The sequence below is a fragment of the Coenobita brevimanus genome, chromosome 101 (genome assembly GCF_032717465.1).
Source record: "Coenobita brevimanus isolate Jiangsu-jjx chromosome 101, ASM3271746v2, whole genome shotgun sequence".
NCBI classification, from domain to species: Eukaryota; Metazoa; Arthropoda; class Malacostraca; order Decapoda; family Coenobitidae; genus Coenobita; species Coenobita brevimanus.
The window spans coordinates 11725550-11739897 of NC_137054.1; the positions used below are offsets into that span (position 1 = coordinate 11725550).

Genomic DNA, 14348 nt, shown 5'->3' on the forward strand with positions numbered 1-14348 from the left:
GCTTTGAGTTGTGACAATGAAGGAAGTGGGTAATACATAAGAGAGGAAGACGGAAAAAGATAGAGGGAAGAGGAAGTACAAGTGGATGGTAGCCATTCCTGATATATGTAGAATACCTCTTTCTTTCATTTGCTTCTACCAGCACAAGGGTATGCAAGGTGTATGCTGAAAGGAAGTGGCAATATAATATGAGAGTGTAATCTGTGAATGGTTTGTGGGAGAACTGCTGGGCCTTATAGAACAGACTGTTTAGTTGATACCCAAATTTAGATAAACAGTACTGTATAAAAAAAGAAAGAGTATGAATGAAGAGAATTGCAGGAAATGATAGGATGCTTGAAACCAGAATAAATCAAAATCCAGTGTACAGTGCTACCTTACAAAATTTTTCTTAATATACAAATTGTATGTCATCCATGCAGGCCAATGTTGTTTGTGAAGTGGAGAAGCCAGTGGTACTGACGGGTGACAGGTTATGGAGTGGCCAGGAAGGATCACCCGCCCTTGTGGAGGTTACAATCACACAGAAATCCACTTGCTATGACCTTCTGTACCTTCACTATCAGCTGGTCTCTGTTCTTCACCTCACTGCACTCCACAACATCAAAAACACTAGGCCACTTAGCTGTTTTGATGGCAAGGTAAACCCTTCTTACTTAGCATCTTTGTGTATGGAATGATAGTTTGCAGAGTGTTTATGTACTGGTAAGTTTGCAGAGTGTTTATATACTGGTAATTGAGTGTATTTTTCAAGGCAGAAAACATCTGCTTGCTTCCACTGTATTATGGGTGTAAGTAAAGCAGTAGAACCTGCTCTGAGATTTGCAAAATTTAGCACTGAAGGATCCAGTTTCTTTAACACTTGCTTAGTTTCATGAACAATAAACAAAGACAAGTATATGTAATAATGACTTATAACTTGAAGCATATTTCAGTTTTAGCCATCACTTGAGCAGTGAGGGAAACTTTAATATTTTTCTTCTTGGATGCTAATATGTTATGTACTTATGTTAGGGTCGAAGTGCCTTGTTCAAGCCTCTGTCAACTAGTTGGACAAGTGGCGGCCAAGCAGATCCAGTGGTGACTAAAGTTCGGATGATGCTGTTGTGTAAAGTTATTACAGCAGCTGTTGTTGCACTGCCAGATACCTCCCCTCCATCGCAGGTCAGATATACCTACCACACTGATCTGAAAAACTGTATATTTGATGGAAATTTAAATATATTTTAATTGACATATTGCTGTAGAATACTTGACTTTCAGCAAATCCTACAGTTCAGTATTACAGTAAGCAGTTGCTTTGTGGATTATTGTTTGAAATATGAAAAAATGATTCTCAATATCTTTCATATGGTGTTTTTCAAAGGCTGTGTGTGTAAGTGTGCATGATGCCCTGGAGTTAGGGCGAGCCTGGGGTGTTGCTGTGGATACCCTTCGTCGACACCACATATGTGAACTGTACAACTCTGGGTTTGACTCACTGGGCGAGGAGGTATGTTAAGACGAAGGGGAGAAAAGGACAGAAAGTACAGTAATCCCTTAATTCACGCTAACTTTTTTCATGCGATTTTAGTTATCCACGAATTTTTTTGTACAGTAATTAAAACATAAAATTATAGCATTCAAATAAATAATTTTAATATATGAGAGAAATAAGTCTATCTATCTATCTATTGCCAGACACCACAATCCCGCAAAGGGTGGCCATTTGACACTTGAGTTAGTTGTTTTACAGGGAGGGGCACCAACCCTCCACCAACCCACTTGTTGACACGTAGGGAGCACGTATGGTTTGGTTATATGGTTACCACCCAGCGTTGTAAATGGTTTCTTGGCTTTAAAATATAAAAATGCCTACCTGCTGCCCGTGTGCATACATGTGTGTGTGTGTGTGTGTGTGTGTGTGTGTGTGTGTGTGTGTGTGTGTGTGTGCGCGCGTGCGTGCGTGCGTGTGGGTGGGAGGTCGGTCTACCACGCATCACACAGTCAATTTGAATCCGACGTACGAACTGTGCGTGACTCGCGAATCGTTATTTGTGGCTTATTTTTCTGCCTTCCAGTGATTGCTTGCCTTGTTTGCCAACATGGGGCCTAAGCGTAATGCTAGTGATGCATGAGGTAACACACCAAATGGGGCATGTAAAGTGATGTCGCTAACAGAGAAAGTTAAAGTATTGGACAAATTTAGGGAAGGATGGCGTGTGCTGTTGGTCATATGTTTGGTTTTGAGACAATTCACCGTCAAGTCAATTCACTGTCACAACAATAACAAGACTATTCGCCATCAGGACTTTTCACTGCCAGGACAATTCCCTGTCATTTATTTACATACCAGTTTATTTAACAAGTACACTAGTTTTTTACTTATATGAGTTATAAAATCCCTTTTAAAAATTAGTTTTTAAAGTATTAATTAATCAGTAATAAGTATATTTATAGAATGACGGGGAATCGTCCAGGGTGTGAATTGTCCTGATGGGGAATTGTCCATGTTTTGATGGCGAATTGACGACGGTGAATTGTCTCGGAACCGTATGTTTGGGGTGAATGAGTCAATTGTTCGTACAATAAAGAAGGCAGAACGTAGCATACGGGAGGCAGTGAGGGCTAGTGCACCAGACTGTGCTAAAGTGTCTCCACCTACGCCTGTGCTTGTCAGCTTTCAGTAAGTGTTAAATTTCTTACATTTTTGTTGTTTTTCATACTTTATGCTAGTTTATTAGGTGTATGTAGGGCATAAACAGTATTATTCAGATGTAATACACTTAATACACATGCATAATTACGTGCACACATGTGCAGAACGTATACGTGAATTTACCACATACGCGAAGGGTCTGGGAACATAACCCTCGCATAAATTAAGGGATTACTGTACTGTATATGGATATTATACAGTGATGAATTGGAATGCAATATCCATAGCAGAATGAAGTACAGTACTGTTCTACTGTATTCTAAATGCATTATTTCAAGCATCAGTTTAAATCTTAACTCTTTAGGGGGCAGGGCTTCCTTTATCTGAATAAAGAAGTTTGATGTTATCAGAGATAAACTACATAATGTCAGCTTCATATTATCTCTTCATATGTAAGTGGCATGAGGATGGGTTGCTATAGTTCTGAACATTAATGTTGTAGGAAACAGACCCATGCTTTTTACAGTATTTTTCATAATAGAAAAATCCTCAGTCACCTCGTAAATTTAACTGGTGTGCATAGGGTATGGCTTTTGGACTGAAAACACTACCACCATCCCACCAGACGAATTGCCTTAATCCCTAAAAGATGAGCATTGGAATGTTTTGACATGCACTCAGGATGGGCATAATCGGTGGGTGTGATATGGTGGGGTGGTATGGGGGGTTGGGGTGGGGGTGAGGATGGTAGGGTGATGGGTGGGGGTAGTGGGTTGATGGGTGGGGGTAGTGGGTTGATGGGTGGGGGTGGGGGGTGGGGAGTGAGGGAGTGGTGGCTGGTTGGGGGACAGTTTGGGTGGGGGGTGGGGAGTGAGGGAGTGGTGGCTGGTTGGGGGACAGTTTGGGTGGGGGTTGGGGAGTGAGGGAGTGGTGGCTGGTTGGGGGGCAGTATGGGTGGGGGTTGGTGGTGGTGGTGGGGAGCAGTTGGGATGGGGGTTAGGGGGTGATGGTGGGGTGAGTTTGGGTGTGGTGGTAGGAGGGTGAGGGTTAGGGTGGGGATAGAGGGTGGGGGATGGGGGGCATGACTGCATATGCGGACACCCATCTTTTTGGCCCTAGTACCCTTGGACAGCATATGTGGACTCCCGACTTCTAGGGGTTAAGGACAGTACAATATATATACTGTAGGTTTCTAGTAATGATGGAAGTCAGTTACAGTAATCCCATCATACTTACAAGTTTCATGTTTGAATTTCATTGATGTGCATTACTACAGTATGCAGTATGAAGAAGATGCTTTCACTCATCTCACATGTTTTCAAATTTGGTGTAAAGAAAAATTACATGGTATTGAACACTTGGGAAAAAATGTAATACTTCACACATAAAAAAAATGTATATATAATCTACTAGAAGATTTTTTCCTCTCCCACAGTTGCTGCCAACAGTGAATGAGAATGCTAGTCTGGGATCTCAGTTGGTATTGTTGGCAGGTCAGCGGTTACACCATCTCCTGCTCACGTCTCCTCGCACAGCACACCATCTGGCCCTTACCTCGCCTACCATCACTGAATGGGTCAAGTCATGTGTGAGTTGACATGTAGTTCTGTCTGTTTTTGCCTGTGGGACTGATTTGAAAGGCAAAAAAACACTGCTGTAGCCCTTCCTCCATTCCACCAAACATACATGTCAAGACAAGCTTTCAGCATAAACATTTGTTAATTCTTCAATGTACAGAGCTTACAAGTTTGTAGGGAAAATTTTCAGAAAATTTATAAATGATAACATCCATCCATCCATCATCCAATCCTACATTGCCCCATGAGGAGCGTAGGAGCCCGGGGCTAGGCAGTTGGTCCTGACATTTAAGATGAGAGTGACCAGCCTCACTCATCCCTGAGTGGCATTACATGAGCAGTCAACCCCAACCACCCCTTGGATATAAACCTTCACTGGCTCAATGCGATTGGAGCACAATAATTACCCACTAATCCACCAGGCGCCAAAATTTGGTTATATTGTTACCACCCAGCGTCGTAAATGTTTTCCTGGTGTACAGGAAACCATTTGGCTTGTCACTCAGTGTAGAGTCACCCACAGGCAGAAGGAAGAGGAAAGAGTGAAAGAAAGAAAGACAGAAGAGGGAGTGTAAAGTTACCCGTAAGCAGAAGGACAAGGAAATAATGAAGGAAAGGAAGACAGAAATGGATGGAAGGAAAGAAGGATGGAGGAGAGGAAAGGGCAGACACCCGACAGCAGCACTACATCGAGTGAGTGGCACCTTTATATATTTGAAAGACTTTTAGAATATCTGTACAAGAATTTCTTAGATAAATATTGTCTTTGCAATTTACCATACAGCAGTCAGTTATAATCCATGTATACAAATGAAATATACAGTAATTCCAGTCATGATAGGTAACTGGAAATGATCCCCCCTCCCCCCAAGAAAAAAAGATGGGGAGAACTGGAGAGAAACTCAGTAGACCACCAGGTGCCTAAAAATTGTATTAAGACTGATGCTAATTGAGTACATTAGTATGTGCACAGCACAAAGGCTCTCCTTTGATTTCCCTGCATGTATCAGGGAAATGTCCCATAAAGGAGAAAGTACAGTACTGAGGTACTGTAGGGTATATACTGGTCAGCAGAGGAAAAATCAATAAAAAATTCACTCATTAGCATTAATAGTGCTGAATTAAGTCTCGCTGGGAATTACCAGTATCCTAGGCATAAGTCTGAGAGTATCAGAGATTATTAAAAAGGAACAGCAGATTTTATGCTCTCTCTTCTGTCTTCCTTTCCTTCATTCTTTCCCCTTCCTTCTGCCTATGGGTGACTCTACACTGAGTGACAAGCCAAAGGGTTTCCTGTACGTCAGGAAACCATTTACTACGATGGATGGTAACCATATAACCAGATTATGGCGCCTGGTGGTTTAGTGTGTAATTAAGGCGCTCTAGTCAGATTGAGCCTGTGTACGTTTATGTCCAAGGGGTGGTTGGGATTTAGTGCTCACGTAATGCCACTCAGGGATGAGTGAGGCTGGTCACTCTCATCTTAAATGTCAGGACCACCTTGCCTAACCCTGGGCTTCTCCACTGCTCACTGGGGAACATAGGATTGGATGATGAATGGATTAAAAGAATGGTAGGGAGATGTCAGCAAAGATTTATATCTTCAGAAAGTTTAGGGACTCTGCTTTTAGCATTATCAAAGCTTCATGATCAAAATGTATCTTTAGTATTTGTTGCTGTGTAGCCCATATGATTTCTGTAATCTATTTTTATAGTAATCTATGGATTTAGTTATTAGTTCTGCAGTAACTTATAGCCTTCACTCTTAGCTTTTTCAGTTCTTAATTTTTCCTCTATGCCAGCAATTTCATCTTTTCTCTTTTTGCACCTCTTGCTACTCAGAATGCAAGTGGACTGAGATGTCCTGGTGTTGCCCTTGCGAGGACAGTGGAGCTTCTAACTCGAGCACTCAACCTTCTACCAGAAACCAGCCCAGAACACAAGATTGCTACTGGATTATACCAAACGCTTATTGCCTTTGTGCAGGACCAGCAAGCTGACTCATCCTTGCCTTCCTAACATATGTGCAGTTCTAACTCTTACAAATTCTATGCGGTAGTAGTGTAATAATCTTCATTTTATATGTATTTGTTTCCCAAGAAATACTGTACAGTAAAGCCTCATTGTATCTGTATTATGCTTTTGTTTTTCTTAGACACCATATCTGTGCTAGACTTATTATCTCTTACATCAGACTCAGCTTTATATAACAGAAAAAAAAGTGGGCAGAAACCAAAATTTACTGTTACTGTACATGTATTCATTGCTGTACAAGTTAGGCTTTAGTTATCAGCATACATATTCATCTCTGTAATACTGTATTTAGTTTGTGTATGATTGTATCCAGCATTGTACTCTCCTAGTATGCATAATTTACAGTGTCTCTGACTTGCATGGTTACATTAAACTTTTACCAGGGAATGGGCTATAATCTGATATATCCAGAAAAATTCTGCTGGTGATTTTTTTTCCTTTTTTTTGGTGAAAGATTTTGTTAGTATCATGGTGGGTCTTCCTTTCTCTAATGTAGTGTAACAAAGTGAGACTTTACTGTACACTCACAGCATAGCATTTGGGAGGAGATAACCCTTTTGATATGGAATGTTTTCCCATTCCTCAGCTTTCACTTCAATCAGATTTGATAATATTTGACAGACGTTAATTTCATGCGTACATCATTGTATTTATAATGCTATTGAACTTTCACATGAAGGTGGGATTATAAGTCAAATCTGTAACTAACTACCAGTAATCAATAAAACAAGCACGTGCACACAGACAGACAGACAGACACAGACAGATACACACACACACACACACACACACACACACACGAGTCTCCTCTCTCTCTCTCTCTCTCTCTCACACACACACACACACACACACACACACACACACACACACATGACAATCTCTTCTCTCTCTCTCTCACACACACACACACACAGTTCTGATAGTCAAACCTAACTATAGTGTTTATAACTGAACTAATACTTTCAGTCCAGGTTGTTATACAATTATTTCATGTATTTAGAGTAAACAGTGGATAGTTAGATCTGAAAATTTTATTAAATGTGATGTTTGACAGTCATCTTGATTTATAATTCCATTTTCATTATACCCTGTATATATCCTGTAGTGAAGGAACCTATCTGTCTATTGCCAGATGCCTTAATCTTTTAAGGGGTGGCCACAAACAAATCACCTCCATGTCGCCCTGTCCCTCGCCATTTCACTATCCAGCTCCCAGCTCACACCCCCCTCTCTCATATACCTCTCCACTCCATCCCTCAGTCTCATCCTTGGCCTCCCTCCTCCTCCTTCCATCCACCTCACTTACATACACTCTCCTCATCAATCTCTCACTCTCCATCCTCTCCACATGGCCAGACCACCTCAGTGTATTTCTCCCAATTCTTTCTATCACATCCACACCACAACTCCTTCACTTCCTCATTATATATTTCCCACTTTCATTATATATTTCTCCTAGTTAAAAAAGAATATATGGAGCAGCTGCTCCCACAAAAGAGAGCACTGCATGGCACAACACATGGCACACTAAGATGGAGACACAACATCAACATTGTAGGCAGCCTATGGTACGACCCCATAGGGGCAGTGGCTTACCTGTTATGAATGGGTCTGCTGGGCCAGGCATGATGAGGACTGAGCAACATTTTTTTTTTTTTTTTTTTTAATGTGTCCGACTCTGGGCATAGGCTTCACAATCCATTCTCAAGGCCCAATAGTTCTCCTTCATTCCATACACCTTCACATGTCACCACTTTGGTGCTAACACCCACCATCCATATTGAATACATGCTAGGGTCGACTCATACAGGACTGGTGTACTGGTATTAGCGGGGGTATTTTTATGACATGTCGGCGAGCCTTCTGGCAGATCAGTAAATTCTGCTTTAATGAAATTCAAGTCCTCAAACTGTTCCCTGCCTCAGCCGGGATTCGAACTTGGGTTTATTAGGACTGCTGGCCACTTCTCTACCAATTCAGGCACCATCTCCCTAGTTCATTAAATATACCACTAAAAAATTTAAATCAGTAAAAAATTATGCCACAGGAAGACCATAAGTGAACTAGGCAAGTGTTTAAAACCTTAAATGATGTCACGTAGAGCTAGATTGAAGCCATTGGTCAGTTAGCAGCAGGCTGTATATACCACTTTTATTTTATTTTTTTCTATATGAGGAGTTTGTTTGATGCGCTTAGTGAGTTCAATAATGCCAAAATTCCAAAACTTGGTGTATGGAGGTTTGTTATAAAGAGGTTTTTCTGTAAGTTAACATTAATCTTGAGGAGCTTGTAACTTGCTGTAATTACTGCTAAATCAAGAAACATTTCTGATCATCCAAATATCAGATTTTCATGAAGTTTAACTTGACTTTATTGGACACCCTTATGTGAAGATACAGAATGTGGTGAATGTGTTTTTGGCGTATCAGATAGAGCCAGGATTCCGAGGGCATGAATAATGAGTGAATGGAGGTGTGGCTTATTGGACTGGGCAAACTTGGGCTGTCTGGACGTTGCTACTCCTCACCCTGCCCTAGGGTTGGAAAGGAGGGCCGGATGATGATGATGATGATGATTAAGTTGCGATCTTGTCACTCTAGTTTACTTTTTAAAAATTAAAGGTGCTCTTTGTTGTTTCCCTGTAGTGTTGCCAAATCTTTATCAGAGATTACACTTAAAAAAAAAAAATGTATATAGGTAACAATGATGAATGTATAGTTAGCCTTCTTTTATCGGTATCTTGTCTCAGACCTTGTCAGTAGATTAAGAATGATCTGATTAAACACTGTATAATAATGAGTCTTTTAAATTCATTTTTACTAAATTGAAAGTATTCTTGCTTAAATTCCAGGTAATGACTAACCCATGTGTTACTTATACTGTATTATCCATAGTTTTCCCTGTCTAGCATCACCATGACTAGCAAGTTAGTGAAAGGGAAAAAGGTTTTATTTGATTTTCAGTATCCTCTTTTCCTTATTTTATGGTTACTTTATTATAGGTGCAAGCCATTTATGTTACTTGAGGAGAGGCAGTGTAGCACATGGTGCATTACTGCATGTAAATATCTTCCTGTTTTGACCTTCATTTGCACTGTAATAATGAATCAGTGAGAAAAGGTATTGCAAGCTTCTTTCCTGATCCCCAAGGCAGTTATTATGTACAGTTAAAAACAACCATACCATATAAATCAGTAGTACTGTTATAGGGCACCAGCATCATGTATAATATAATATCCCATCATCATTGTCTCTTAGCAGTGATGGCTTTGTAATGTGAGTCAGAGTTTAACGTATTAGTGTTCTTTTTTCCACGGTTTGCTGATACTGTGCTTAAAGATACAGTGCCCCATACAAAGTGTGAATATTGTCCTGATTACTTGATGGAATGTTAACCCATGCGTACCATTCTTGTGCAAAGTGAGAAATTTTCCTTCTTGTATTGACAGAGAGATATTTCAACTCAGTTCCCATCATAGAAGGGAGAAGGGGCACTGCCTTGGGTTTTCTTTCATCTCCTAATTGTGTCCCCATTGAGGTTAAAGAGCCATGCTCTGGATTGCTCCACTCCAAACACATGTGGGAAGTAGGCTCAAAATTATGATGATAATTTTGGGGAGCTAAATTCTGAGGATCTTCACTGTGATATAAAGTCATACACTTGGCTGATGGTACATCAAACTTTATGCACATTTTCTACTTCCCCCTAGTTGCTGATAATCTTAACCTGAGAGTGGCTTTGTCCATAGGTGATCCTCATTGATCTGATGTATCAGCAAGGAAAGTGATGGACATGTTTTAAGTGTGAGGTAGATGCAGTGAAATTACTCATTCTGTCCGTAAGAGGCCCTTGCTGGTGAGCTTCATTTATATCCAAGAATATGTGCAGGGCAACTAATTTCAAGAATCAAAACGGAAGATCATATCGAAACCCAGGCATTTTCCATAAGGCAGTGTTGGTGCATACTATATTTTTAGAATGTTAATGCATATAGGTATGGTTTTGATACATGACAATACATTTTGCCTCATTTAAGCCTTCTCAATACTTGTACAGTATAAAGAACCATTGTTGTGTAGCGTAATGTAATGCATATGTTAAGTTTTGGAGGTAAAGGATAACTTTGATCACAGATACTACAAATAAAAGAATGAACTATTTTATAACTTGTTGAAGCAATCATTTTAATAAACTGCTATTTATTTCAGCATTGTTTTAGGAATCCCTACCTTATGGACTGGAACTTCCTTTGGCAGAATATTTTATGGAAAGTATATACTGGTAAAATAACAAAGAAAAGCTACAAAAAGCACAAAACAAAGCCATAAAAATAATACCAGGATGCACAAAGGCCACATTTATATACCAGTTGCATAAAGAAACAGAAGAACAGTACTCCCAATCAAGGACCATATGGATATGAGATGAACACAATTCATCACAGGATCCATCCCACCCTTGTAACTTTATGTTCCATCATCCCCACTCAAAAGAAATGAAAAATGAGCCTCTTAATATTACACAGGATGCTACAGGAACATCCCTCCTCTCCACCCAACACTGCACTTCACAAACTCAGTTACCGCAATCATCCAAAACCTCCAGCTAAACAGCATCCTTTATGAACTCTCACTGGACATTCATCCCTTAGATATTATCCTGCCTCAAGAGACAGAGTGCACATAGACTATGATACAGGCACCATCCTTCCTTGCTTCAGTTGGTGTTGCCGAACATGGTCTATCTGGCTAAGCAGACCCGTTGGCCACAGGTACATAACTGCTTCATTAGGGATGTCCTACTGGTAAAATACATACATTGTGTTGAGATCCAGCACTGTCTTGTGGCAGACAACATTTCACCAAGGTAAAACTAGAATCCTACCCACAGCGAGGTGCACGGAAATGAAGAAATTTGTCTTCCAGATAGATGTCACTGCTGCTTCACCCAGGATGCACAGCACCACCACGTGAAGGCACGTCAGCACCTTCCTGCTTCAGTCCCGAATACAAACAGTTCACTTTACCCTCACTGTAATGCAGCCCCCACACCTTAACACACTGGTAATGTAGTCGCCTTAAGCACTTCACTATCACTACTCAAACAATCCTTCAACATAACAAAACATCCCTGGTTAAAGTGGCTGGTTTTCTGCAGTCCACTGGGTTCTTTTCCTTTTGAGTCTGGGTTAACAACAATCATAACAAAGGTCATGGTCCGTAGATGTGAAGGAGACAATGACTTGGAGCAAGACTTGTGTGGTCCTGTGCTGTGTGTAAAAAAAGGAGTTGGAAGGAATTCTATGCTGTGTATAAACTGCAACAGATGATCCCACAGTAATTGCAGTGGCGTTAGAGGTGGATTCCAGGATATGAAAAAATTACAGGATTACCCAGGCTATGGACTATGGAATGTGTAGACCGGGGGTACAGCCATGTACAATGCATGGAGAACCTAAAGTAAGTCATAGGATAGGAGACTGGGCATAAGTACTATGGCTTTGAGGAGTGTGTGGAAGAATGCATCACTGAATGCTCAGGGAAAGATGATTACATGAACATTGAAGCTGACTGCTGTATGGATGCAAAGCATAGGTCCTAAATGCTAGGGATCAGACAAAAATGGAAGTTTTTGTATGTAGTGTGAAATGGTAACGGAGTAAGAAATGACATGGTAAAAGAAATGTCGAAGTAGATATACTGTAGAATGATGGAATGGGTCGACAAAGGTTGTTACAATGATATGGCCATATACAGAGAATAAGTAATGAGGGATTGATGAAGATGTACAGATCAGAAATATGAGGTAGTGAGAGGAACAGGAAGCCCTAGGAGGTGTGGAAGGATGGCGAGAAAAACATGCATCACGAGATCTTACTGTGGTATCCAGATACTGTATTTAGAAATTTGTACAGAAAACAGCACAATGGAACGAAGAGCTTTATGGTAAAAACGACTCTTTGCTAATGACCTATAACAGGCAAGAAGTGAAGAGACTGGAGTGAATCACAGAATGATCAATGGGCACTACTGGACCTGGGTAAATAAGAGAACAGTAATTGAGAACTGGATGTACACCCTATCTATTCTATCTATCTATTGCCAGACGCCTCAATCCCGTTTGGGGTGGCCACAAACAAATCGCCTCCAAGTCGCCCTATCCCCCGCCATTTCACTGCCCTGCTCCCAACTCACACCCCCCTCTCTCATATACCTCTCCATCCCATCCCTCCATCTCATCCTCGGCCTCCCCCTCCCTCTTCCCTCCTCCACCTCACTCACATACACTCTCTTCGTCAGTCTTTCACCCTCCATCCTCTCCACATGGCCAAACCACCTCAGTGTGTTCCTCATAACGCTTCCTATCACATCCACATCCACACCACAACGCTCCTTTATATCCTCATTCGTCAGCCTGTCTCTCCACGTGACTCACAGGCTCCTCTTAAATAACTCATTTCCACTGCTCTCACTCTTGACTTGTGTCCTTCCAACAATGTCCAAGCTTCACTTCCGTACGTTAGAGTTGGTATCACAATACTGTCATGTAGTAACTTTTTCACTTCCATGCTCACACCCGAAAGCTCTAAATTCTCTACCCCTAATAGCCGGAGTTGTGGCCAGTGAGTGACCAGGCGATCGAACACCCCGCACCCACCACCCCTACCCCAACCTTAGTGTACTGTAAGCGTTGTTGGATAGATATGGAACGGCAAAAGCTGGTGATGTTACAATGTGTCGTGATTGTTTTTATAGACATTCATAACCAGTAGGGGTAAAGTATATAAAGGTACTTAGTGTGTAATATAGTGCTGTTATCCATGAAAACGAAAGACAACCTACAATGTATTTTGTGTTATTGTCTATATACTTATGTCCTATATTATAACATTACAATAAGTATAGTATAGCGAACAACATTTGTTGAAAGATATTATGTCTTTTCTCATGCATTCTCGTTCCCACCTCCACCACCCTTCTTTGGGTTCCTGTCTCCACCAAACGCATCTCCCTCTCATCCCCCACTCCCACCCATTGTTTACCAACATACAGTAAACTAAGATAATGGTGAAATGATCCATCAGTTCGTTCGTTCGTTAAAGATTCCCTGCACATATAGTGCAGGCCGGGCCATACATTAGCCCGGTCAGTGGTGTATGGGCTGATTAAAAAACAGTAAGTGGGGAGGACAGGACCTGGGGAATGCCCAGCACACACGTCCTGTCTCCTGACTGGCTTTGTGGTGTGTGTGGCGATCCATCAGGTATTGGTCATATTAATATTATCATATACCTGTGTACTAAGCACCAACATATGAATAACATGCCATACTTTGGTAAACCTGCCAACTGTTTCATCCTGTTGTAAGCTGTTACGCGACATACGCACTGCAAGTTGGATCTTTTGTTACAAGGACATACGGTTGTTTATCGTTAACAGATTATGTGTGGTTTTGGATGTCCACCGATTCTTGTTAATGTGGCAACTTAAACCTTACATTTTAAGCACGTAAGGTTTATGTTCCTGTCATTGTTGCATTAATCAAACAAATTGGTGATCGGCTCTGGCGAATCACAAACTCTGCTTTAACGAAAATAGTCCTACCTCTTGTCACAACAGTGACACAATGACACTACTGATACGACTGGCCCACATTCAGTCATGTACATAATGACACTATGTCCCTGTTATGACAAGAGGTTGGAATATATTCGCTAAAGCAGAGAGTTTGTGGTTCGTCAGGGCCAATCCCTGATTCGTTTCATTCATCCAATAATGACAGGAACATCAACCATACATGTTTGTAATGTAAGGCTTAAACTTCATGTTAATATGAATCAATGGACGTCCAAAACCACACATAACCGGTGTTAACGATAAACAACCTAATGTCCTTGTCACACAAGGTTCAACTTGCAGCGTGTCCATCACGTAACAGCTTACAACAGGATGAAACGGTTGGCAGGTATACCGAAGCATTGTATGTCATTGATTTGTTGGTGCTTAATACAGAGATGTATGATAATATTAACATGATCAATACCTGATGGATCATTTCATCATTATCTTAGTTAATGTTGGCATAGGGCAAGAGTAGGG

The 14348-nt window shown here is 41.0% G+C and overlaps 1 protein-coding gene across 1 annotated transcript in view; it reads left to right on the forward strand.

Moving 5' to 3' along the window:
* The window catches only part of Rab3-GAP (Rab3 GTPase activating protein), an 88829-nt gene extending 82454 nt beyond the window's left edge, over positions 1-6375 (forward strand). The window contains exons 21-25 of the mRNA XM_080284552.1: positions 423-641; positions 1015-1164; positions 1367-1492; positions 4074-4226; positions 6058-6375. Of these exons, the coding sequence (XP_080140678.1) occupies positions 423-641; positions 1015-1164; positions 1367-1492; positions 4074-4226; positions 6058-6234 (825 nt within the window). The 3' untranslated portion in view covers positions 6235-6375. The remainder of the gene's footprint in view (positions 1-422; positions 642-1014; positions 1165-1366; positions 1493-4073; positions 4227-6057) is intronic.
* The last annotated feature ends 7973 nt before the right edge of the window (positions 6376-14348 follow it).